This window comes from Antennarius striatus, chromosome 22 (genome assembly GCF_040054535.1).
Source record: "Antennarius striatus isolate MH-2024 chromosome 22, ASM4005453v1, whole genome shotgun sequence".
Taxonomy (NCBI): Eukaryota; Metazoa; Chordata; class Actinopteri; order Lophiiformes; family Antennariidae; genus Antennarius; species Antennarius striatus.
Genome location: NC_090797.1, coordinates 6,841,422 through 6,869,286, shown reverse-complemented (window position 1 = coordinate 6,869,286; position 27,865 = coordinate 6,841,422). Strand labels below are relative to the sequence as shown.

Below are 27,865 nucleotides of genomic sequence, written 5' to 3'. Positions count from 1 at the left end.
CTGTTGGTTCTCATCTTAAAAAGTCACAGCAGCCAATGCATAGAAGAAGGTGATGCAACAGTAGGTGTAGGACAGAGCCAGACGGTCCACCAAAGAGAGGAGGAGCATGTTATCTCTATATAAGGCCTGAAAGCCTGTCCCTCCTGGATAAATCCCTGGTCCATCTCTCTTCCCCCCACTGAGATATCCAAACTGTGTCCTTCTGCCCTCCTCATCTCCATCACTCTGGTCCAAGGGGTCCCAGAGGCTTTTGTTCCTGTGTTATCCTATCATCATCTCTCTCCCTCCTGGACCAGAGAGCCACCCTGTCATAACTGTTATCCTCCAGTCACATTACCTTGAAGGCACCTACCTTTCTATCTGCATCATTTCACTCTTGAAGTTTTTTTCTTGGGACAAGGCTCAAGATGCCGGAGCCCACAAAGAAAGGTAGGAGTGCTAACTGTGAGAATGAGATAAGAGTGCTTCCACAGGCAGTAACATCAAACAAAGTAAAAAAAATAAAATAAAATTTTTTAACATTTTAGATATGCATTTTTCTGATGACTGCTTTGATTAACTTCATCTGAACAATTCTGTCTTTGCTTGAGGGGGGTAGAATCAGTTGATTTCTGCAGGGAGCTCCATCGCTAAATGATTTGTCTGCCAGCTTGTTCATGGGAATCCTCAAAGTGACTTTGACATTGGTATTGTATTACTGATGCATGTTTCTACCATTCTGGAGGTCAATACAAGACCTTTGATCTATGAACAGATGCTACAGTCGCCAGGGTTCGGCATAGGCTTACTGCATCGTTCTGTAAGATCCAGCTGGAGGGAGGCTCAATGAAAACCAACAAATGAGAGTTACATGAATGTTCCATCTATTACTTGCGACCAACTTTCCACTGTGGGCTGCATAGGCAGAAATAGGCATTGGAATCCATTTGACCTCCTGTTGTTTGATGGAAAATGAATGAGAATGGACAATTTGGATATATAGACCCCCAGTAGCTTAACTCACCCGTCTTCCATCAGGCTGGATCTCTCCTCCGCACCATAACGTCACTCATCTGTACCCCCATGCCCATCAACATTCCCTGCTTAATCCACCCTTGTCTGTCATTAGGATATGATATTACTACCACCTTCCCCATTAGCTTGGCTCTTTGGGGATCTGCCATTGACCCAGACATGTCCATGTAGAGGAAAGAGAAAATTTTGTCTGAATTTTGGAAACCTTCCTGATTAGACTGATACAGGCTTTTAATAAACGTGTAAGCCCAAGGAAACAACTGATATTTCTGTAGCATGTTACCTATTGCTTTGCACACAGATACTAATTGAATTTTGACTACAGTATAAAACATCCATTTCTGTCTGTCTTGGAGGAAGGACCCTCATTTTCATTAAATTTAGGATTTTCTGTTATCCTGATTGCGGATCTGATGATATGATACCACTCATTTGAGTAGTATTTGTTTATTTGGATAATAAAAATACAATTGATGCTCCAGAGCTGATATGACGGAGAACATTGCAGTTTTAAAAGTCCATTCATGGGAGCTGGCTTACTGGCATTAATGCGTGTGAGGACATGAAACCTCATAAAATTCATTAGTCAGTTGCAAGCACCAAAATGTCATTCCTGACATTGAAATGCAATCACTTTCTCCTGTCAGGTCATTCGTGGTCACAGGAAATGGGGTGGGGGTGCTTGGAACAAGCAGAGGAAACAGGTCCTGAGATGATATAAAGCAAAGGTTGGCCTCTATCTTGGCACTGTCAATTGTGTACAGTTGCCCCCTTGGTGTTCATCCACTGCCATAAACATCCCTGATCCCCTCAGAGACAAAGCTGAGGGTAAATAGAGGCAACAAATTCCAGTCTGCTACCAACACTACCCACAAATAGCTGCATGGCCGATGGCAGCAGATAAATGAGGGTAGAAAAGTATTGTTCCTCAAATGAGTCTGAACAGCTGAAGAGGAGGAGGCCAGTGCTGTTGTTTTAGACACCTCACTCTCAAGCCTTTAAAAAGTCTGGACCAGAGATGACGGGCTGATGGAGTCACCCATCGATCTCCCGGGACAGGGATTCTTGTCCCTGGAATAGTTCAGAATGAGTGTACTTTTAATACCCATCGACTGTTTCCTGCCATCTCTCTATGTGCTGTTCAACTCTGCCTCCTCTCTTTATCTGGGCACTTCACCATGTGACCCTGTGCCCAAGATATTACAGTGCTGTCCTTACTGCTTCATAGTTTGGGGGTTTTAGTTGTGGACAACCCCATGTCTTCACCTCTTGATATTTACTGTCATCAGGGTCTGTCACTCTCTCTTGGGGTCTGCTGCCTGACATGGTTGCTTTGTGTTTCAGACCATCCCATAAATCAGTTGCCGGGCAAGATACAAGGGGTGGCTTGTCAGCAGCTAATTGCAACTCGAGTATAGCTCTCATCTCTCATCAGACACTCAAAGCATGATAAAAGTTCCATTAAAGCACTTGTTGAAATACCAGAAATCAAGAATCAGAGTTAAATGACAAATGGCATCTTTGATACAGGCCCGTCTTTACTACAGCAATAATGGTCTATATTGGGAAAAATTAAAACTGCCAGCAGTTTGGCTCAGGTCGGAGCCTCTGTGAGCCTTTCTGTCTGCACGCCAGCAGGCGCAACAGCTGAAAATACCTGCAGCGTTGTCAGCTGCAATGGGAGTCCTCCGAGGTAAAACAAAACCTTTCCCCGGTCTCATTATCTCAATGTTGATGAGACAGAGCCGCAACTCTAGGGTGCATGATGTGACCCAGTAGGATTGTGGTTGGGTGGCCAGTCACACATTGTTTTGAAGTGAGATGGAGGAGTAGCTAATTTTGTTCTGAGGGAATCATTACAAATTGGAGAGGCTAATAAAGCTTGTCAAATATGGTGCTTAGTCAATGCAGTAAATGGAATCATGGTGATAGTATTCTTAGATTGACTTGAAATAGTTTTTGGAAAGAAACAGTCTTTGTGGAGATAGCAAGGTTTTTTATGCTAATAATGCTAAAGAGCTTCAGTTATTGGCTGTGTGATGCAAAAAGGGTTCAACGACACATCGGACTGGTATTGACCTTATAATAAAACATGTTTTGTATGTATGTATATGTATGTATTCTTAATGTCAAGGTTACTAACAATACAAACTGATTCGCTGTGTATTTTGAGATATGCAATAATATCTATTTCGCTTCCAAACAATTTAAACCATTTATTATACAGACTCCATTAAACTAAATGGAAAATGATGTCTAACGTTAGTAAATGGTGCACATAAAGCATCAAGGTAAAAGGCAACTTGATTTCAATTAAATGTATCATTTTCTGAGCATTTTGTCAAGGCCATATGTGACCCACATGTATTCATTTGATTGCATTGATTGTGGATTGATAGTTAAGAACAGATACTTCAATCTGAAAAGAGCACCAAAAAGATCCTCAGGTTATCAGCATTTCCACTTCTCTCAAATTTGTTGCAAAAGCATTGGATTTCACCATCGTAATACCAAACATTTAATCATTCAGCACTGCTAGCAAACATCTGATGATGACAATTTAGTGTTCTTAAGTTGACCATATTGCCTTTGCCATTGGGGACTAAGTGTGTTATTGTTGAGGAGGTGTCCAGGCTTCACTCTGAACCACGAACCCCTTCCTCATGTCCATTTGAGAAAATATAGACCACTTTGAGTGAGAACAATAAAAGAACATGCCACTCCATATGTTCCATAGAAAGGTCAGAAGCTCCCACAAGTACAAGACAATCCCTAATCGCTCTGTGCTCCACTAACCCACTAACAACCAACAAGGTTCATTTTCCAACTGTCATTGCATGTCAAAGGTTGTATGGCTGCTTTGAAGCATTGAGGCCCTCAACTGGGTCCTGTTATTGGTTTTGAATGTTGTATCTATGTCCTCCCTCACCACCACCATTAGTTTCATAAGTCTAAACGAGGCAAAGGGCAAACAAATGGTGTGTCATGAGGGACTTCATCATAATCAGCTGAGCCTTCATAGTGACTTAACATTTGGAGCCAGTCATCCAAGTCAGAGAAGATGTGGCTTAGTGATGGATGCATATGAACAAAAAGGGTTTTTTTTCGGTTATGTTATGCTGATTGCTCAAAAGACATACACCAAGATGTCATTGTTATGTCTGACAGTCATGTGTTTTGTGTGTGTTTCTTTAGATGAGACTCCAAATGGTCAACCAGAAGGTGAGTAAACAGTGACAGATATCTGATCTCATCAACTCAGAGTCGAGAAAATACACCTGAGAAAATGATGCACAAATCAGACAACAAAGTAGTTGTACGTGATCACACAGAACAAATATAGGGGGAAAAAAACAAAAAACTTTTTCCACTGAGACTATCTTTGCCTATGTGTACACATCAAACACTAACTCTTGTTATCACCAAGGTGGACAGATACAGGGCAAAAGTGTGCTTGTCCACACGTGAAACATGATGATAGCCTTGAAGGTGGCGTGAATGTGCAAACACTGCCGCAAAGGAGTGAAAATATGGAACCAATAGTCAGCAGTATGGCTGTGCTGCTGTGCTCCAGAGTGATCTGTGGCAGCGATCAAGTTGTCAGCATCTCTGACATTCCTCTCTCTGGCCAGCTGATCCCTCTGTGTTGATTCAGCTGACGCCTGTGACCGCCCCATGTTGCCGTGATGTTGGCTTACCATTGGCTTTTTGCCATTGTTGAGGTTTGACCTTGGAGCTGCAGCATCTTGAGGCTCTAAAATGGCTGATGGCAGAGATCAGCTTTTGATGTCCAACTAAAAATGTTCCTATGGAAAGGGAATTCTTCAGACAAATATTTTCTTCAGTCACTCAAGAATTCAATTCAGATCTCGGTAGTATCTGAAAGACGTAGCCAGTTAGCCTCTTTGCTTTCACTCACCAGCTCAGCAGGTGTTTTATCCTTACAGTCAAACTTTAAACATAAACTTACACAAAGCCACATTGAAAAAAAAAATCAAAGGAATCTTAACTATATCTTAAAACCTAGATGCTACTCTCTTTTGTATAGATTTACATTTTACTATGTAGAGTATATGAGGTTTTTAGACAGAACAAGCTAGTTTATCTAGCAAGGAATAAATGATATGGGTATGAATGCACGAGATTAGTGAAGGAATAGTCTGCAGTTGGGGAGATGATTGGTGAAAACCAGGTCAGTAAGGCAGGAGTGAAAGTAGCCATAGCATAAACAGTACATTAACATACAAGTTTAATGGGAAGCTGCAAGTCAAAAGTCAGATCCATCCATGTTCTCGTAGACAAGACGATTATGGTCGTCTTGTCTACAGCTGCTCATCCGCCTTGCAGTTCTCGGGTCTGTTTGAGCCTCTCTGACCTGGCTAGGGGCGAGAGGTGGGGTACACCTCAAACACATTGCCAGCGCATCATGGGGGGCAGTCATGCTCCATGCATAAGCCAATTTAGGTGCAATTTCTCTTACTATTACTACGAGCAATCCTGATCTCATAATGTTATAGCAGTGAATCTAATTCATTAAATGCACTTCTAGTGTATTGGCATGTTCAATCATTTGCATTACAGATGTGAACTGCATTTTACATAATCCTAATTTTGACACATTAACAGAACATTTTATACATTTATAAAATGATGAATGGTCTTTCATGTGTTTGTCTGTGTATAAAGTCATCAGAAAAAGATTTGTGGTTATAAACTGAAGGGCAGACGAGTGGGTGTCAATATGTGAGTTAGTACATGTCTGTGTGTAACTGCTTTGGTGTATACGTGAGGGTGTGAGATTGAGAGAGGCATTGCAGATGCTGAAGCTTTGTGCTTAGAAAAAGCAGCTGTTCCATCCATCATTATATTTGTCACATGCTCAGAAGGTGTTGCCCCAGTCAGTAATGGTCCGCCACCCTTACCTGAGATTTCCCTGGAGGTATCTCCCCCCCAAGGTGGGTAATCCTGACACCCCCTTCACCTGCCCAAGAATGTTTTGTTCCTCACATCACGTGTTTGTTTGGTGTGTGTCGTCACAATCCTTTTCTTGTCTTGATTCACTCTGAGAGGTCTAAAAATGTACTTTTGATTGTCTTGGTATGATTCCTCAACACACTTTATCCAGGTTAGATGTGAAGCCATGACTCCACTTGGTGTGCACGTATCAGCAGTCTTCACGCACTACTCCGCCCTGCATTTGCTTTACTGCTTGGTGCTGTCGATAACTTATGATGTGAACTGTATGACACACTGCGTCATCATACAGGAGGTGTAAAGGTTTTGGGAAAGCCTGGTTGTACTGACTTCATTGGTTTTCATCAAATGTCAGCTATCTAATTTGAATAGCATGATCTATGCAGCCATTTACACAACGGTGTTGTCAGTCAATCCATGCTATCTCCATCACTTTACAGTATAGATATGCAATGACCAGATAGCAATTTTGAATGATAGATTTTGGTTGTTTCTTGGGTCTATGAAGCGCAATTTCTCTGTCAGTCATTCCTTCCGGCACTTCAGTCCACGTGTTGTAAAATCTAAAAGACTATTTTACGGATGCCTGCTAAACATGATCTTGTTAGCACAGCATGTTAACAATTAGGATCATAACTATCTGGTCATCAACTATTTATACCCACCTTGTTTTAGCAAGCATTTTCTTGCAACCCATTCAATGGTTGTGCTCAAAGCTTGCTGCTTCAGCTTAGCGCTTTTTTGCTACACAGAAACGGTAGCAGAGGGGAAAGAGCCAGTAGAGACTGATGGGAAGAAACCAGAGTCCACAGAGTCTGAGTCATTACAGGTGGTGGCTCAGGAGCCTAGTCCCACTGAGAATGGCTCAAACCAACCACCAAATGGTGGGGGTGTGGTAAAAGAGCAGGCAGTGCTTGATAGTCCAACTATAAAGGAAGAGGGCCCTTGCTCTCCTCCCCCACCTGGTAAGTATGCCTCTTAAATATCAATCAGTCCCATTTCTCTCTCAAGGTGCATGCCCAATCCTCTAGCTCTTCCTCTTAAAATGCTACTGAATCAAGTTTTAATCATTTCAGTTCATACAACAGCAGCTCAGCATCATGACAGAACTGCTTTTATTTATCTGACATCCTCTAAAATCTTTAATTTGAAGTGAATAGATCAACTTACTTTGAATGCTACGGATTTCAATTGGAGACATTAATAATTTGCTTTTCAAACATTGCTGTAATTCCTAATGTGAGATTAATTGCATGCAGATTGCAAGGAAATAGACAAAAGTAATACGTTTTTAGATGCTCTAAGAAACAATAACTAATACAAACTAATTAACAAAGACTAATAGATGAATTACTGATTAAATCTTGCAAACTGATGTATTTTGTTTACAAGATGAGTCATGAAACTCAATTCTTTGCTTCACAATACAGAAAGAGCAGATCATCAAGATGGGCAGCTGGTTAAACCAGTATTGTTCATGTAATATCTTCACTTGAACTGAATTGATCTTCATTGTGCACAAACTGAGAGAATGTATGGCTGAGATTCTCTTAAGTTACACAGAATTTCAGGCAATCTTTTGGCTTGGTCATGAGCATTTTTTGCAAATATGAGAAACTGCTGCTTAAAAGTGGTTTTCTTGTTGGATACACTTGATTGTGTGTGCACGCTGTGGCACCTTTGTTTCAGCAGCTTGAGAAGCTTGTGGCAAAGAGCACAAAGCCTTCACGGTCCAGCAGTTTGAGCACTGAGACACTGCTTACTGCTTTATAGTCCTATGTAGCATGTAATCAATGATCATGTTGGCCTGTCAGTCTTGTGTCTTGTTGGCCTGCAAGTGATGGACTGGGAGCTTTTTGATAGGTGGGTCTATTTGTCAATGACAACTTTATTGCAGATGACGATCCTGCACCCACTGCTCCATCTCCAACACCTCAAGCAGGTTGGTACCAAAAAAATGTTAAGCCTCGTTATTTATTTAAAACATTTCTACCTGCACTTTAAAGATGGAGTCTTTTGTGAAAAAGCAATGTTGTGCTCTTAAGTTACCTTTATATGTTTGGCAGGTAGTTGGTCAGTTATATTATTGGTTTATTATGTGTAAGAATCTGAGAACAACCAAATGGATTTTTATGTATTTATTTTTTTAGTTTTATTTCTTTTTTACTTTTATTTCTTGATGGAACCTTTTTGTGTTGATGTACATCGTAGCTTCTTGCTTTAATAAAGAAAAGGCATTTGCACACATCTTCTCCACAGTGGAGGCGGTATATATATATTCATCTCTAAATATTTTATTTTTAAAACCTGTCAGTGTTGTCATGTATGTCTGTGCGCTGGCATACATGTAATAGTTGTGTGATTTTTACATGCCAAATTCATACAAAAACCTATATTTACCCATCTTAGATTAAGGCATGGATGTGACTATAGCCATTTTAACATACTTGCTGTCTTAGTATCAATATATATTTCCATGTTGTATCCAAATTTTGTTGCCTCTGTGATATATACTACTTCTTTAGCATACCTCAAAGGCAGAACACAGAAGCAAAGGGAAAACTAGCCTTTGGGTGATGAGTACTGTACTGTAGTCAGTCTACATGACCTATGTTCCATAAACAAAATGGAGCGGGAGGGGTTTCATGAACCCTTCTGCCAACAACCAGGGGCAACCAATATATATTGACTATAACTAAATACTTATTCGACAGTGAAATGGATAGGAGTTTTAGGAAAGACAGTTTGCATGGAGAAAAGTTAACTTTTTTATCCATTTAATTTTCATGCTAAGGTACGCTAAAATACTATACAGCCACAATGAATTTCTCATTCAAATGTATATAAGACAGCAAGTAAATTAATCTACTAAAATGTCAAAGTAATCTCATTAGCTTGGCTATGTCAGGTCAGACTTCCTAAAACAATACTGGATGCTTCCCATTAAAAAAAGCTAAGTGAAGAATGAAATAACAATAATTGAAGGCCTTTTCTTGTATAAAAAAAAGATTCTCAAGAATTTTTTTTAACCAAAGATTTGGTGCAACACTGCCCTTCTACTCACAATCATGCTGTAAACATCTGACAGTAAAATTAATGTAATTGATTTCAAATACTATTTTATTTGGGTTTTACAATGGAAAAGGCTTTAAGGATGAAGGATGCAGTATGTGGTTCAAATGGCACGTTTACATTGGGTTAAACTAAAAAGAAAGTGAGTGCTGTTACTGTATTTCCCCTATGCTTTTCCATGGAAAACATCCAGCAGCTAGTCAAAACACACAATAATGTAGTTGCAGTACTCATCAAAACATCTGAAGAAGCTAATTTATAATCAATTATCATGATTATTTTCAATGATTTTCAATTTTTTTTTCACAGAGGATGCCAATTCACCCAAGAAACTGTCAATTGAGCTGCCTAGTAAGATCCCTGTTAAATCCTACCTCAATTTTAGTACCAAACGAAACCAGTAGCCCACTCTAGAGTCAAATTGTCTGACTGTAAGAAACAAGTTGCAGGAAACATATTTATTCCATGACACTTTCAATTGGAGATAGTGAAAATTTTGCTAATCAAATTATCATACCACCGTTATTAAAAATGATTTGTCTTCATGTTGATCAGTCTTTCTGTTGTCACGTAATCCTGTGTTTTGTTTACTGTACACATAAATAGCTATTTATGTGAATACATTTGGAATTCTGCTTAAAAACTGACAATGAAGAACTTTAAATCAGAATTCCTTGGATCAGTGTCATTTGTTAAGTGTGTTTGTTTGCTTCAGTGGACTTTACAGTACTATTTCTTACAATATGCTGTAAATTTCTCTCTGTCTTTGTTTAGATGATAGTGTCCCAGCCATGGGGAGAAAAGACTCAGGTAATGAAGTGGTAGTAGAAACAGGATGTTGTTCATGAATCCACACTTAGACCTCACATTGCAAAGGAAACTGGAACTTCATGAGACTGACGACTGTACAATCACAATGGATTTTGCTGTCTCTTAAAATGTTAGAGTGTGACTTCTTGTGTGAGGTAGAGCCCCTTTTGTGGTTTGCATTGTCGTGTCATGCTTTCCATGTTGCAAAAAGCTTCATTTTGCCGCTGTCTGAATTGTGGTGACTGAAAGTGAGAGAAATATGTCTGTCTGCAAAACTCTCTTCTGGTAAGGCAAGGATTTTCAGACCAACGGTCAAAGGTGGGTGTATGAACTCCAGAACAGTACGGCTATGTTTTCCCTTGGACAGTGGCAATAGAGAGCACCTTGTCATGTATGTGTTTCTCCTAACTAACCAGTGTGGTCTCTTGGAGAGGGTCAACCCCCAGAGGAACTGGAAAAGCCCATTGACACCCCACCACTGTCAACCCTGCTGATAGAGAAACCCCAAAGTGCCACTGTTTCTGTGGGTGAGTAAAAATGTGACAAAGTTGGGTCTATAAGCCCAGTATTGAGATTATTTTTCATTACAAGCAAATTTAACTTTTTGTCTGATAAATAGGCGTTATGAAAAATTTCCATCTTAGATAGACAGACAGAAAGACAGACAGACAGACTTTATTGATCCCAAACTGGGAAAGTCACAATTCCTCTTGGTTTTCCGGCAGACTTAGAGATTAGATGTCAGTCTCAAGTTTGTATGGTAAATACTGTATGTCATTGGACAGAGTTCGTTAGCTTAGTCTAGCATAACAGGCTCGCTAGTGACCTTAAAGGGTGCAATATAAGTGTTTTGTCACCTCAAGACATGAATAAGGTAGCTGCATCCTACTGCTTTCAGTCTACAGTATACACTTTTATTAGTTATCATAAATAACAGATTTGAAGATAGCAGCAGTCTTCTTGAAAATTGCATTGCCTAAAATGTTGACATACTTCTTAACCTAAATTATTGTCATGATATGTGTGTGTGTGTGTGTGTGTGTGTGTGTGTGTGTGTGTGTGTGTGTGTGTGTGTGTGTGTGTGTGTGTGTGTGTGTGTGTGTGTGTATACATGTCTGAAGGTGGAGACGTTACCTTTATTGCCAAGGTTGAAGGCAAAGATCTTCTCCGCAAACCTACTGTAAAGTGGTTTAAAGGAAAATGGATGGATCTTGCCAGCAAGACAGGAAAGCATTTGCAGCTGAAGGAGACCTTTGACCGACTCAGCAAGGTGCACACCTACTGTAGCCCGATGCATGAACTAAAAGAGATGTTATACTAATTCTGATGTCATCTCAGGTCCACACATTTGAAATGCACATCATCAAGGCCAAAGAAAACTATGCAGGAAACTACAGATGTGAAGTCAATTACAAGGACAAGTTTGACAGTTGTTCCTTTGACTTGGAAGTTCAAGGTTTGTTCCATCATGAGTGTATTAAACTAGCAGCCACAAAATGCAGATTAACAAATGTGTTTTTGCTGTCTTACAGAAAGTGGACAGGGATCACAGAGCATTGATATTCGATCAGCTTTCAAAAGGAGGTAATGTAAAAACCACAATGCAACTGCAAGACATACTGGTAATCATTCATTCTGGCTTTTGTAAATTCAGTTCAGTTCAGTATTTTTACTTTTGTTTGCTCCAACTGAACAAACAATTTATTTAAAAAAAATTTTTTACAAACTATTCTATTTAAAAATAGACCATAAGCAAGTTAAAGAAAATGTGCAGTGAACATTTCATGTAATCTCAGCAAGTATGATATATGTGTCATGATATGTTTGCAATAATGTCTTTAATTGCAAATTAATTGTAAATCGATTGCAGTAGTTCAATTTCTAATTAAAGACCAACTCTTGCATTTTTAAGATCCCTCCAAACAATGTGCCTTAAGTAACGCAAAGCATCTCAGTTTCACAATGCTGCTGATCAGTAATGTTGTCTCAACATTGCCTCAACATTGTGACAATGTTCCCTGGGACTGTCCTGGAAGTTTCACACACAAAACACCTTGTTTCAAGCTTTTGTCCAGAAAAGACAAAAACAATGTTTTTTGTGTAAGCACCAATCGTTTGTTAGCGATTGACACCAGAGACAATGCTTCGTGTTACTGTTTTGCATTGTTTTTCTAGCACCTGTACTTGTTTCAAGTCTGATTAAGTCTTTATTAATCTCTCCTTGTTAACAACTGCAGTGAAGGACAAGAAGATGCAGGGGAGCTTGACTTTAGTGGTCTCCTTAAACATAGGTGAGAATCACATCCTAAATCTAAGTGATTTTTTTTACTTTGCAATATTTCTAAACCTCTTTTTGGATGTGCTTCTTGTATGTGTCTTTCATTCTTTTTTTGTAAATTTTCTATACATTAAGCTACAGTATGAGTGGCGAGTACACACAAACAGACAAGCAGCTTAGGCTCACATTGTGCTGTACCTGGGGGTTTCAAAATCTAACATTGATGACTCCCACTCAGATTATGAAGATTGGCTCCCCAATATCCCCCTTTACTCCAATAAAAAGGAAATTTTGATATTGTAACATTATTAAGGCATGGATCTTGTCACTGCTACATTAAGCCTTTATTTTAGCCCTCAACTGGAGGAATGATGCATGTTAACAACCACTGTTATAAGATGTGAACATGATTTATAATGATGCTACTTGTAAATTTGCGTAGAAAAAAGTATGCAAAATGAGGAATTTGGGCATTTGTGTTCACATTATAACTGTGGGCATGTTAGCGACTATGACTGGAAAATCTGTGGCAAGCATTGGACTTACAAGGAGTGATTCTTCCTTTCAATTTTAAGAGTATTTTGATGTGTTACTGTCAATGCACCTTGTATGTTGTGACATTCCTGGAAAATCAGGTGATTGGGTGTGTTCAGCTCAGTCAGTAGAGCGGGTGCCCTGTTTACCAGGATATATCCCCATAGTGGCCCACCCAGACTTGATTCTGCATGTAGCCCCAAGTCTTCCCCAAACCCCCCCAAACCCTACCCCCATACACCTGCATTTCCTTTCAATTAAAGGGAAAATGCATAACAAAAGATCTGTCATAAGAAAATGCAAGTAATAATAGATTTAATCGTCTGTTTAATGTCTGTGTGGTTGGCTATGAATCTGAGGAGTACAGATTATGATGCAAAGGTCAACATTTGAGCACTGAGGTTTAGTACCTGAATATCCTTAAGTATTGTCTACACCTCATGTCACCTCACACTGCTACTGGTAGCTCAAAATCAACACTGTAGTACGTATTTCAGATTAGATGGTATAACATTTCGGTGTGATTAAAATGCTATACCATACCAACAGCAGTGACGCTGTTTACCGGATAGATTACATATTTATTGTGGGCTTGTCTCTTCTTCTCCCCTACATATTCAGAAATCAAAGGTTAGTAGAGAAAACCCCATAAGTTTTATAACGATTAGACCTTACTGCAGGTAAGTACTATAATCCTGTAGAGTCCCCAGCATGAGACTTAGCTCTAGGAATTGGACAAGCAAGAGTGTTGGCCTATTGTAGTTCGGTAACACTTCATTTGAAGGCACCATTCCTGACCGCTCTGTCAGCAATCATTAATGATGGAAATGGGCCTGGCAACATAATCAGGTGACAGCTCTTCACTAGAGCTCTGAAGTCATCTTTATGCAGCTTTGTGCAGCATTTTGAATCATTGATGTCATGCTGGTGAGCCGTGGAGCAATGATGCTGTAAAATAGTGTTATCGCTACATTGTTATTTTATGTAAGTTCAGAAATATAAGGCAAATGACAACATGTTTATTTCAACTCTCTTTTTAATTGCCTGAAAATAAATGAGAAAAACAAAGGTTGAATGTCATAATATTTTGCGCTATTCACCTCCAACCTGTTGGACATTTGTTAAATGTCTATGAATGGCTGACGGAATGTTCTTTGTCCTAACTAATGGTACACTTATGTCCAGGGCACTGTGTTTATTAATGTGAATCTCACAAATCTAACAATCTCATAGCATCTCTGAAGTGATCACTCAAAGCAACAGCAACAGCAACCAACAAAGGGATGGGCCAGTTAATCAGAAGAATATGGAATACCCCATTAACACTCTTTGATACAGGTCTCTTAAAAATCCCTGCATGCTGCATTTCAACATGGCAACACACAGAGAGCATTCAGCTGTGTGGTCTGCTGAAGAACATGTTTCTCACAAATTTACAGAAATTTTATTGATCTTTGTCCACTCTTGTGTTTTAATTAGAAAACAATAGATCAACAGAAACCAAACTGAAACAACCCAAAACAAATTTTCTCCTTCAGTGAATGTCCGTTCTACATTTTACTTTTGCGTTTGGTAGACGCCTTAAAGATCACTTGAAAGGCATAAAGACAAGCTTAATTGAATATCAAGTCAAGTCATTGATTCAAGATCATTAGAAGACGCAATAATTAAAAGTTGAAATTGGAGGACATTTTTACCAATTTAATTACCAGTATAAATGTAATTTTTTGTTCCACAAGCCTTTGTGACTTCTGCACAAAAGTCCGGAGCAGTGGCTTCGTGCCAATGATGATCATCCACATGGAAAACAGGAAATACAAATGTTACATAAATGCAATAATTTTCAAACTCTTTAAATATTCTCTTTCTTTTTGTATTAATGTCTCAAATCCAACTAAATAAATGTTGGGAATAATTGCCTTAAAGGTTTCCTGGCACTTTCTCCTCATCAAAAAATAACTATTCTTTTTTAAAGTTGTCAAAAGAAATGTGAAGTAATTTACATACACTAATGCATTTTTTAAAATAAATCTTCCCCCTATCTTGATGACATACTTCTGGATTGACACATGAACAATAATGTAGAGATGAACTTAACTCTCCCAATGTCTGAGAAAGAAATGGCCTATTTGTTTGTATTAATAGTGCTTTTGCTCTCTTTAAGGTAATATTTGATTCCAGCACATATGTAGACAGCTCCTCATGCCCATCCCTTTGAGTGACATGTCCTGAAGAACGCTCTAGTGACAATGTGAAAATGTAAATGCATGGTGAGAGAGTAAAAACTGATAAACGAAGAAAATTATATCAGGTTTAATATCAAACCTATTGTCCTACCAATGCATTAAAAATAATTCTAAAGGTAAATGAGTGGTTCTTCAGCACATGTTGCAAACGCCAGCCCATGACTCCAACCCTCACGGTGTTTCGTTGTATGCGGCACCACTAGGGAGATAAAACCGGATGATACACCGGAGATCGATGTATGGGAGATCCTTAAGAATGCCCGACCAGATGAGTATGAAAAGATCGCCTTCATGTATGGCATCACAGATCTGAGAGGTCTGCTGCGGAGGATGAAGAAAATACCAAAGGAGGAGAAAAAGAGTGAAGGTAAACTAGTATAATGTTTAGAATATTTGCTATTGGTTTTGTTGCAAAATTGGACTGCAGCTGTCATGTGAGATCTTAATCTTGGTTTGAGTTGATGTCATTTTTTCAAAGCTTTTGCAAAGAAATTGGAACCTGCATATCAAGTGGATAAAGGGTCAAAGATCCGCTTGGTGGTTGACCTGGCAGACCCCACAGTTGACTTGAAGTGGTACAAGAATGGACAAGAAATCAGACCCACTCCCAAGTATGTAGCAACATGTTGTCCACTGTCTGTCCTCTGTGTCTTTTCCCTGTCAATGATACAAAAATGAAACAATTTTTTATTTTTAAAAAATTGTATTTCATTTTTTTACCTCCTTTACCAGTTTTCTGGTATTGTGTTTTCACTTTATTGCCACTCAAAAGTACAATGGCTCACATGTTTTGTACACAAATTCCGTCAGCCGTCATCACTAATTTACTAAATATTCTACAGCCCACATGTTTATAAATAGCCCAGTAGAAATATATTAAAAGCTAATTCTAATACAATCTTTTATTGTAACTCATCACCTTCACACTTTTACACTACACTCTTCTTTGTGCACATCCATTTCAGGCCTCTCTACTGTGAACCATTGCCAGTGAAAATATAACATCTTGATGTAATGTGGCTCTGATTAGCTTACACACAGTCTCACACCAGCAAAATAGGGACTCTATGAATTCATAAGGCCTTGGAGCTACGTGTGAGTGTAAATGCGCTGTATGATGTCAAATGCTGTCTTTAATTGTTATTAACTGTATATGTCCTCCTCTATACAGGAAAAAGGTGGTACCTCCTTCACAGGTCTTTAATTGAGTCTGGCTTTTGGACAAACGTAATGAATAAAAAGTCATAAAGATTATGAAGCCATAATTAAGATAAATATTTTTAATGGAGACTGACATGAAACATTTTTTGCAGAAAACGCCCCAGAAATAAATGTGTTGAACAACACACACACATATATATATATATATATATATATATATATATATATATATATATATATATATATATATATATATATATATATATATATTCAACGTATATATATGTTGAAAACGGCTATACAGATCATTGCTAATATTATATATATAGTGTATATTTTATATATATATATATATATATATATATATATATATATATATATATATATAATTTATGTAGCTTTCCACAAATAGTTACATATATATCATAATATACAGTATAACACCATACAAACTTACCAGTGTCATGTGAAACCAAAAAGAAGTTCTTCAGATTTACTTTAAGTTTATCAACCGTTGTAATGACTTCAATATTTATTGTTTTGGCTTCATGGTTTACAACTTTAAAGTTTGTTCAGTTATTTGTTTTAGGAAAAGCTGCAATAAAATTTGCTATAATTTTTCCCACCTCAGGCAGACAGACACAGACATACAGTTTGCAGTGAGAACAGAGGATCATTTAGCAGGTAAACATGAATGAGAGTAAAATATTGAATGGTCATTGTAAAGTGTCACTTCAAATAAGTGATAATTCATAAATAAGCCAGTGTTCATTGTCAAATCAGCTAATAATATGTCAGCTGTCATCACTGACTCCAACTAGCCCAAGAAGCATTTCATATACAGTATATTGAGGCTCAAACAACAAAATGCTTCTCTCACTTATTTAGACATTTCTTATCATATACAGCATGTATACATAATGTGTTTATCTAATAATAATTTGTCAGTCTTTGCTGTTAAGACAAATGTTGAGGGTTACCTTAAATAATTCTGTATTATCTATATTTGTAATAAACATTACCTAACCTAAAAACGTCTGTTCAAAGCCATTCCAAGTTAAAGCCTTCTGGGAGGTTATTGCTGTTTTCTGGTTTTGGTCTCCTGTGGCATTTTATCCAGAGCTTCCTGGTCCGAAGACTTCTCTATAAAACGCTTTTTGACACTGTTTACTACATATACCCCTCTTGGCATGTTGTCTCTCTGTCTTTGTCTGTCCGTCATATCATGTTGTTCCTTCCTGTCTACCATAATCATGTCCTGTAAACTCCCTCTGCTCCGGCTACATTCTGGCTGTGCTGCTGACCTTAAGTCAAAGGAAGTAAGTCCATCCATCCATTCGATTCTCACTTCTCCATGTCAAAGTTTTGGCGTGATCCCATCCCGTTGTCTAATCTGGCTCTTGGGTTTGTGAAGTGCACTTGATGCATGCTGAATATATTAATGATTTTTTTTTCTTCTTTCACATAATATACATCGTCGTTGTACTCCTGTTTATTGGCCATGTTAAGACTTTTATGTTTTGTACGTGACCAGCAATGTAACTAATGGGCTTCCTGTTTAGGTACATTTTTGAGCATAAGGGCACACAGAGGATAATGGTCATCAACAACTGCACCCTGAATGATGATGCAGCTTATTCTGTAGCTGCGGGAGATGAGAAGTGCTCCACAGAACTGTTTGTCAAAGGTATCTCAATTAATTTATCAATTAATATAGATTGGTCAGGATCTTTTTTCATCAGTCTTTGCTCAATTTCTATACAATCTTTTTCTTTTAGAGTTGCCAGTAAAGGTAGTTAAAGGTATTGAGCCTGTAAAGACTACAGTGAACGAGAGGATTGAGCTGGAGTGCGAAGTGTCAGAGGAAGGTGCTCAAGTGAAATGGTAATGCACTAAAAACTGCATGTTAAGTACAGTACCTTGCTAAATATGATAAGAATTATTCTACAATTAATTTATTCAATGTTATTTCAAGTCTAATTCACTGTTACCTTGATAATCCCATTGGGTCAGGCAAAGAAAAAATATATAACTTAATAAAACTCAGGAAACTCAACAGGTAAAAGAAATGCAGGTTTCAACAAAAAAAGAGAGATTATTTTATATTTACCTAATTGGTCTTGCAATCAACCACTGATTCTAAAATCAACACAACTCACAAAACTCAAATAAATGACTCAGGAGTGAACTTTTTTTTTCATATACAAAAATGAGCACCATATTAAATAGTTTATGAAATTATTAGGCAACAATGACGAAGCATTAAAAATTACACAGAGGAACTTCTTGACAACAATGAAACACGTATGTCTGTGTTCTGCCCTTATAAGTAGATTGTTTTGAACTATCCGAGGCATTGATGTATGGGATTACTTGAAACTCCTCTTCTTCCTTTAGGATGAAGAATGGTGTTGAGGTTCCTACAGGAGTGCGCTCCAGGTACCGAGTAAAGTGTGAGGGAACAAAGCACTATTTGGTGATTGATGATGCATCCAGAGAGGACACTGGGACTTACTCCATTATGGCTACTGGTGGCACATCAGAGGCTCACATACAGGTTGACTGTATGTAGCACCTTTATCATATATTTATTTTGTTTGCATGCTTTTCACAGGAATGATTTATAATGTTTCTGTTTTATGCCCTACTCCTGCTGTTAATTAGTGAAACCATTGAAGGTGTACCAGGATCTCCAGAATATGACGGTGATGTTAGGTCAACCCATCAAGCTCCAGTGTGAAATTTACCCAGGCAACGTCCCTGGTCGTTGGTACCGGAATGGGCAACTGATCCAACCCAATGACCGCATCAACATCATTCACAGAAATAGGTGTGTAGTGTCTGCAGATCAATCAACCAGAATCAATTTCATACAGATGTTAGCTAACATCAACTTCATTCTCCAGAGTTCATCGTCTTGAAATTGAAGCCAGCTCCCTTCATGATGCAGGAGATTATACTTTTGTTCCTGAGGGATATTCACAGAGCCTCTCTGCCAAACTACACATCATTGGTAGATCATTCACTGGATTAGAGAATTAGATCACTTTACATCATAGTGAAAAAAATGCTTTAACATATAATATGTAAATGTTCTGCAGACCCACCAAAGGTACACTTGGACAGCTTGAACTTCCCAGACAACACTATGACAATTGTGGCAGGAAACAAACTTCGCTTGGAGATACCTATTAGTGGAGAACCAGCACCCAGGGTGGTGTGGATGAAGGGAGAAAGGGTGAGTTTCAGTCTTCAGTCAGATTAAGGATTTCTTTTGTTGTAGTCAATATTCGGAATAGTACATGATTGGTGCTCTATTGAGGATTTTCATTATTAGCATATCCCAGGATGCAACAAATGGAATTGAAAGAACAGTAGAGGTCCATGTCACAGGGGAATAAGATATAACTGCCAGTAGAAAAGTCATGCATTTTTTAGAAAAATTGTGGTTTTAAATGTCTTCTCTTTATGTGTTTTTTTTTTTGCCTTGTGTCTCAAGGTGATTCTTGAGTCAGGCCATCGGGTCCGGGCTGAAACGTATGGTGATCAGACCAGTCTGACGATTGATGTCACTGAGCGGGAGGACAGTGGCAACTACAAAATAGTTCTGCAGAATGAGGCTGGTGAAGCTTCAGCATGTGTAAAAATCAAGGTTGTTGGTAAGTTATCGCAAGACACTTCAATGAAAGGATCATTTTCAATTGGTCATTTGTCTCCAAAACCCTTACCATCACTATGTGTCGACTGCAGACATCCCTGACCCTCCAGATGCTCCTTTAGTCCCAGAAGTGGGTGGTGATTGGTGCTCTATGACATGGGAAGTGCCAAAGTATGATGGAGGTTCACCAATATTGGGTAAACATTGAAACTTACCAATTACAACAGGAATATACACATGAGCTGATGTTGGGTGGAAAGCTTCATGACTATCCTGTGCAGGCTACTACATTGAGAGAAAGAAGAAGCAGAGCTCTAGATGGATGAGACTGAACTTTGACCTGATCAAAGAAACATCATTTGAACCCAAGAAGATGATTGAAGGAGTGCCGTATGAAGTCCGGATCTTTGCAGTCAATGCCATTGGTGTCTCCAAGCCTAGTGAACCATCTAAAGCCTTTACACCCCTTGGTGAGTAGCTAAATTTAGAAAAGTGAACTCCATTATTCTGAGAATAACAATAATCTATGAAACAATGAAGTACCAAGTTCTTTACTTGATCAAACAAGCATTTGTTAAAAAATAAATGAAATAGCAAGTGTTGCTGCATGTGTGAGCTGCCCCAGCTTCTACCCGAACAGCTGTTCCTCCCAAGACTCCAACATCCCAAGCATTCTGACTATGACCTCCACTGGACATGCAGGAGCTTTAGAGGATATTAAATATATCTTTATAATGGCAGCCAAATTATCCACGGATTAGAAATTTTGGAGACGTGATCTGTCAGAGGTGTCACTAGATTCAGAATACAAGAATAGATGGCAACAGCAGGGACTAATGAGATCCAACACGCACATTGATAACATACCAGCCAAAGAGGAGATGTGACTGTCTCATGTATTTATGACTTGTCAAAAATGCATGAATGTCTTGCCTTTCATAGCTATCGATGGAAAACAACACGACGAATGGTGGCTGTTCTGATCTCTGAAACTTTCATCTCTTTTTCAGCTGTAACCAGTGAGCCCACCATGCTGGTTGTGGATGATGTCACTGACACCACAGTGACTGTAAAATGGCGTCCTCCTGAAACCATTGGAGCTGCTGGACTTGACGGATATTCGGTGGAATACTGCATAGAAGGAAGTAAGACAAACATAAATGTTCTAAAAGGAAACTGCAAACTGTGTGGGGATTACAGTTGACAGATTGCGAGAAATGTATGGAATTCACTTGATCCTAACTTTCAATTACTTTTGAGGTACTTTTGCTAACAGCTGATTTTGAGCTTTTTTTACTCAAACTTAGCATATACCGTATAGTTCATCAATATCTGAGAACAGAAGTTCACAGCTTTTCTGAACTGCCACAATGGTCAGCCATCTGTCAGACAACAGTACAACTGTTGCCATCACACAGCCTGTAGGCCCTCAAGTTATTGGTGCATGTTTCCTCACTGAATATAATGTAAGAACAGAGGGGCACATGAAATAGAAACCTAGCTTTAAACAGGTTACAGAGTTAACAACATGTTTGCTCAACTGGTCTCGTTTTTGCTTACAGCTGATGATTGGATAGTATCTAACGATGAACTGACAGAAAAGACCAAGCACACCATCACTGGCCTGACCCCAGGCACTAAAATCTTAGTTCGGGTCAAAGCTATAAACGCTGCCGGAGCCAGTGCTCCACGGACCATCCAGCACTCTGTTCTTGTTAAAGAAGTTATTGGTGAGCAACCTCCGAAAAGTTTGTGTTATCTTTTCCTTGAATAACTTTTGCGTGGGTTTTTGCTTTGCAAATAATATTTCGACAGAAACTAAGGACTTTCATCATTTTGGAGAAAAACGTCAGGACAAAGGTTAACATTGAATCCCCCACTTACATGTTTCTCATTTTCCCTCATCAGAACCACCCAAGATCCGCGTACCCCGACACTTGAAGCAAACATACACTCGTAGAGTTGGAGAAGCGGTTAATCTTGTTGTGCCATTTATGGTAAACAAGTGATCCCATATAACAAAATTCACAGCATCTCTGAGCCTAACAATAACAACTGCACAATGTTTGCAGGGCAAACCCAGACCCAAGGTCACCTGGTTGAAAGAAGGCAAGGTCGTAGACTCTTCAGACATCAGCATCCGCAACACAGACTGCGACAGTATCATCTTCATTCGTAAAGCTGAGCGCAGCCACTCTGGAAAATATGAGATGACTGTGCATGTTGACAACCATGTGGACACTGCCATAATTGACATACAAATTGTGGGTGAGTGAATGAGCCATGCTCTTTCTTTGCGTGAAGGTGATTTTAAAAAAAGTCTTCAAAAATGGCTTTAGAATGGATTTGCAAGGATTAAAAAGAGCCTGGAACTACTTCTCAAAAACTACGAATGAGTCAGAACAGTCTGCTCACATTCTTCTCTCTGATTGTCAGACCTTCCTGGGCCTCCTCAGTCTGTTACCATTGAAGATGTTTGGGGTGGAAATGTCGCTTTGGTCTGGACTCCACCCAAAGACAATGGAAACGCACCCATAATAGGCTACACCATTCAAAAAGCAGACAAGAAGACAATGGTAGACCGATTCTGCACAAAAAGACAAATTGGGTTGTATTTATGACTTTACATTTACACATATTTGTTTGCTCTTACAGGAATGGTACACATGCATTGAACATTACCACCGCACCTGTATCACCATCACAGAGTTGGTAGTTGGAAATGAGTACTTCTTCAGGATTTTTGCAGAAAACATGTGTGGCTTAAGCGAGAAGGCTACCCAAACCAAAAAAAGTGCCCTCATCGTCAAAGAAGGTAAAAATTAGTAACTCAAAATTTGTGAGCTCTGGGAAAGCAGGGCTTCTTGTGTATAAAAAATGGTACAAATAAATTCCTGGTGGAAGAAATTTTCTCCAGTTGAAATTCTGGAACAAATATTAAATTAAATCTCAGTAAAGGTGATTTTTCACTGTTTCTTCCACAGCTACGTTTTGAAAGGAACTGTCAGTGATGTTTTTCACTCTAAATGAACCTGCATTTACAGTCTTACTTTTAAATCTAACAAAGTTGCTGTGACTGACAGGCCTTTAAGCAGTGGCATCATTACTCTATTCAGCTAGTGATAACCACAAAGCATTGTCTTTCCCCCATCACTTAGGGAATTCCCCAAATGATACCGTTAAGCACCAGTATCACACACAACCCAATTTTTTACTTTCCTTGCACAGGCTTGCAGGTGAAAACACATGAATTTGAAGACCACGACTTCAAGGAGGCGCCCATGTTCACACAGCCATTGATCAACACTTTTGCCATTGCCGGTTACAATGCTACTCTCAACTGCAGTGTTCGTGCAAACCCAAGGGTAGGTGGGAGAACTACAGGTAAAATTATTTTCTATAAAGCTGATTCTCTTCTTCAACAACAAAACAACTGATAAAAGGTGATACAGATATATGTCTTAAAAGTTGGATACACATAATAAAATTTGGATCTAATTCTTGTAATTTCTTTTATATTCTACTGTACTCCTTATTGAACTACTGAGAATGTAAAATGTCATCAAAGAACAAAGACATTTACATTATTAGGTGAGGTCTATTAGGTTTGACCAACTCATATATTCTGGAGAAATACAATAATAATTTAAACATAATTATCCATTATAGCAGATAATATCATAATTAGTCAGCAGGATAAAACCCGTATGATGAACATGTAAGGACAGGTTGGTGATGAGGTGGAGTGGCACCATAATAGAACAATTAGTTACTAAATTAAGAGAAAGAGTCATATTTAAAAAGACAGCAGCAAAATGATTCAATTCATGGTACAATATATTAAAAAGATTCTTTAAGGAAAATGTCTTCCATCATTAAAATCGATTGCACCTGGGGCAATCCCTGTTCTTGATTGAAATCATCATCCTGCTAATATTTCTGATTTCTAATTGCAGCCCAAAGTCATGTGGATGAAGAATAAAATAGCCATCATTGATGATCCACGCTACCGCATGTTTAGCAACCAAGGAGTATGTACTCTGGAGATCAGGAAGCCGAGCCCTTACGATGGTGGCATGTACACATGTAAGGCTATCAATGACCTGGGAGAGGCTCAAGTGGACTGCAAGCTGGAGGTCAAAGGTCAGTGTGAATCAGGAGCCTTGCTGTGTGTGCCTCCTTCGGTACCTGTCCATGTCTTCTCGTGTCTTGTTTCCCAAAGTCTTTCTACTTTTATTTCTTGATTGCAGTATTTGTAGTACTCTTCTTAGAAGTGGTGAAATTTTTTATGCATTTTTCCCTTTTGGAGGAGTTACTTATAAATGATTGACTTATTTATCTGTACAAGGACCGAGATGTGGATTTTAAATAAAAAAGATGAAAACTGTAACATGAGTAATAAAGCAGAAATGATTTGGGAAACCAACACTACAGTGGTCCTGTAGTGTTTGTACTGTGTGTTCCAGTCTACTGAAGAACTGACCACATTGGAAGAAGACATGTAAGTAACTTTTTAGTGGCTCCAGCCATTGGTAGATTAATTAATTAGTCATTTGTAAAGTCCTTCTGACATTCTGAGTTCTGATTGAAGCTAGGTTCTTGGGATTTAAAGGCTGATGTTGCCCAATAATCAACCTGGTAAATTCCATAGCTATTATATACATTGCCAATATTTAAAGTGGCTTGAAGAATTCATTCATTGATTAAAAACAGGAAGTCACTGTAGCAAACTTATTATTATTATATGTATGTACAGCACAGCATTTATAATTTGAGGTATTGATATTCAATGTGTTCATGAGACTTATTTAAAATCCTCCTATTTTTCTTATTATTAAATAACATTTAAATCAAATGCAGTTCAGATGAGTTATTCATGAGTATTTACTTTGCAAATTGAAATAAATATTATTCAAATAAATTTAATTTATAGGGATGTGACATAAATGATAAACAGACATATATTTATAGCAAAGTCAGAGCTCATGACTAGTTGGTGAAACTAGCTTCTGAAATACTTTTTTTTTTAAAAAATACACTAAGGTAATCCCCTAATATTAATCAATTTCATATCATTTGTGTGAAGTGCACATAATATCAGGTGATTCTTTCATCACCATCACATGTAGCAGTTTATACTTCATGTTCTCACGCGACTATCCAGTCAAGCCCATTGGTCATCTTGTTCATCATTACAACACATCAACTCAACACACAGTTTCTTACCAGTCACACCTCAGTAGGCATAATAATAGCATTGCTGTTTTTGCATTGTCTTAAACTTCTCTCCACAGATTCCAGTGTCCAGTGCCACACAGTTAACTCCTCATATTAAAGAGTTCAGTAATAACTCAACAGTATTCCCTGGTGAACACATATAACTCCATGTTAACAATTTGTTAACCCCTCTTCTCTTCTCTCTCCCCCAGTCCAAACTCAAGAATTGTGAATGTATGTTCTCATACAAGGTAAGCTTTCATATGGTTTTGGCATATGAAGCTTATGTCATTCATTGTGCATCTTCCAGCCAGCTTATAACCCTGCTTTTCTCATTTGGTGAGACTGTAGTAGATTTTCTTCAGGGAACGACAATCTAAAATTAATTGCATTGCTGAAACAAGGTGTTTTTCATGACAACTTTTGCACACATCGTTCCCACGTTCCACTTAGTTGGCTGAATTTAACAACTATTTTGATTATTTGAATTACCTGCCGTAGTTGCTGGTATGTATGAATTCAAAGACTTCTTCGCATGTATTTTGTGCCACAGAGAAGGTAAGTAAAATGCTTCCTGGTTTTGCTAACCTGTGCAAATAAATCCAGAACAACATCTGCAGAGACTGGGCCTGAGTTTTATGCTATGTTAGCATGACATACTGTATACAAAGCCATTCTCTGGTGTTCATACAACTCCTAAGCAAATTTGACTAACATCATGATTTGTTTGGAAATGAATGATTAAATGTGTATGCACGGCAGGATGTATCCTCATCTAACACTGGTGGAAAGCAAGGGCATTAATTGAGGGAATATGGGAATATTCTAACCTTGTGTGTGTGTTTATATATACAGTATATATATTTATATGTATATATATTATATGTGTGTGTGTGTGTGTGTGTGTGTGTGTGTGTGTGTGTGTGTGTGTGTGTGTGTGTGTGTTTGTGTGTGTGTGTGTGTGTGTGTGTGTGTGTGTATAATATGTATATATAAAATGAGAACTATGAAGCTAAACCCAACAGCAATGTACCTTACCACAACATGGGAAACATCAGAAGACTCAGGTTATAAAATCCACTGACTAGCACCTTTAAAACTTACAAATGATCTAAACATATATTGTTCTTTGTTATCCAAACCTAATTAAAAGTGTAGTAACCACCTACTATGGCTTTATGAGACTGTAAAACAGACAGTCTTTTGGCTTGATGAAAGAAGCTAAAAAAGAAGTAATCTGAAGGTCAAAGTGATCTTACTTTGATTTTCTTGTATTGTACAGTATGCTCGTACAGTATTCACTTTTATTTAAAAGTGCAATAAAGTATATTTTAAAGTGCAAGATTGTTAAATGTAGCGGTAAACACTTGTGGTATTGCTGCACTTATTTCAATACATGATATGTGTACTTCTTCCACCACCGTTAGCATGCTGGGGATTATTTAAACAGTGTATGCTTTATTAATCTGGAATTTTTCCACAATATTACAGCTACATTGTGTTTTAGTGGAATCAACTATGCTTTTGCAAGCCTGAGCACATGCAAATTGACAGGGAGTGTGCATTGTGAAAACACGCTATTTTACCATTTCTTCTCTCCTGTGACATAGGCTATCTTCTTGCATTTTGTTTGGATAAGTGTTTCTTATTTACCCTTTCTATCCTTGTCTTTTCTCTGTGTTCAACTTTTCACCCTAGGGTCTGTGTTCTCTGATGATCTGATAAAAGATTTTTTTCTTCTTATCCATCAGGAGGCTTCACTTTCTACGAGCTAATGCAACGAGGAGTTCCCCTACACCTGATTGACCAATACATGAGCGAGACGAAGACTGTGGAACAGGAGAAGTAAAACTAGACATAGTTCTGTCAGACACTAGCTTTGCAAACGTATGTCGCCGCTGGTGATCCTTTTCTCTCACCTGCTGTGGTCATCCACCTAAAGGCATTCAGTGAGATGATGGAAGATGGCAAGACAATTGAAGGTGTAGGAGAGGGTGTACTGGTCTTTGGTGAGGCATGCTGTGTGCAGTTTTTGAACGGATTCCCTTAGAAATAAAAATCCAATTCACATCTTTGTCACCCTCTTGTGTTTGAAACATTCTGTCATCTCGGATGCATGTTAGCCATGTTTTAGCTTTGATAAATAAATGCTGCATGTAAAAAAAACATGTAGAAAACATATACAATGCAGTGACACACGCCTAAGGTATTTACATGTTGATTCTCATTGAGAGTGCCTGTTGAAGGTGATAATTTATTTTGGGGGTCTGAAAGAAGGGAAAAAGGCATGTGTAAACAAAGACTTGCTGTTTGTCAGGTGTGTCATAAGTCCTATATGCAAATTGAGAAGTAATGGATAAATTCATATTTAGGCTAGCTCATATTGACATTTTGTTCATTTAACTTTTTTTGGTTATTTATGTGTAATAAGTGACAAAAATCTATAAGGTTAAACGCAATGGATATTTTGCATGAAACATTATTTTTTGGATTCAAATTAGACTTTAGGTTGATTAATGTTCAATCATCTGCGCATGCATTTACCTTTGTAATTATGACACACAGATTACAATAAACATGTAATGTGAAAAATACTGTTTTTTTCTTGTTTTTTTCTTTTTTGCCTCACAGTCAAATGATAACCTTTTTTTAAAAATTAAAATTCAACAGAAAATCTCAACATGAAAAAAATATGTATTTATAGATTCATAAACACCTAAATGAAAAAGAGCAATCACTGCTGACACTGTGATCATCACATTAATGGCGTTTCCTCTGGAAGCATCCATGAGGTATGACAGCAAAGAGAGCACATAAACTTATATTCAAAATAATCAACAAAAACAGATCAATAAACCTTAACTAGAGACGCATAATCAACGGTTTAAAAGACAATTATTC

At 38.2% G+C, this 27,865-nt stretch overlaps 1 protein-coding gene across 7 annotated transcripts; it reads left to right on the top strand.

Annotated features, from left to right (window-relative positions):
* The first annotated feature begins 167 nt into the window (after positions 1-167).
* On the top strand, positions 168-27,558 carry mybpc1 (myosin binding protein C1). 7 transcript variants are annotated; one of them, XM_068306676.1, is made up of 33 exons: positions 168-429; positions 4,210-4,236; positions 5,898-5,969; positions 7,886-7,930; positions 9,370-9,411; positions 9,835-9,870; positions 10,287-10,397; positions 10,992-11,140; positions 11,209-11,326; positions 11,403-11,454; positions 12,108-12,161; positions 15,132-15,295; positions 15,407-15,539; positions 17,400-17,408; positions 17,652-17,776; positions 17,868-17,973; positions 18,487-18,653; positions 18,754-18,919; positions 18,996-19,102; positions 19,191-19,327; positions 19,589-19,748; positions 19,840-19,944; positions 20,029-20,217; positions 20,758-20,892; positions 21,310-21,477; positions 21,656-21,744; positions 21,820-22,015; positions 22,184-22,323; positions 22,403-22,562; positions 22,976-23,112; positions 23,704-23,890; positions 25,177-25,215; positions 26,716-27,558. In XM_068306676.1, exons 1-32 carry the CDS (start codon positions 408-410, stop codon positions 25,194-25,196), a joined length of 3,528 nt encoding a protein of 1,175 aa, XP_068162777.1. In that variant the 5' UTR covers positions 168-407; the 3' UTR covers positions 25,197-25,215; positions 26,716-27,558. The 7 variants fall into 7 exon arrangements, with proteins under 7 accessions (XP_068162777.1, XP_068162773.1, XP_068162772.1 ...); XM_068306672.1 differs by lacking the exon at positions 25,177-25,215 and having other exon boundaries at positions 5,901-5,969; XM_068306671.1 differs by lacking the exon at positions 25,177-25,215.
* Positions 27,559-27,865: the final 307 nt, after the last annotated feature.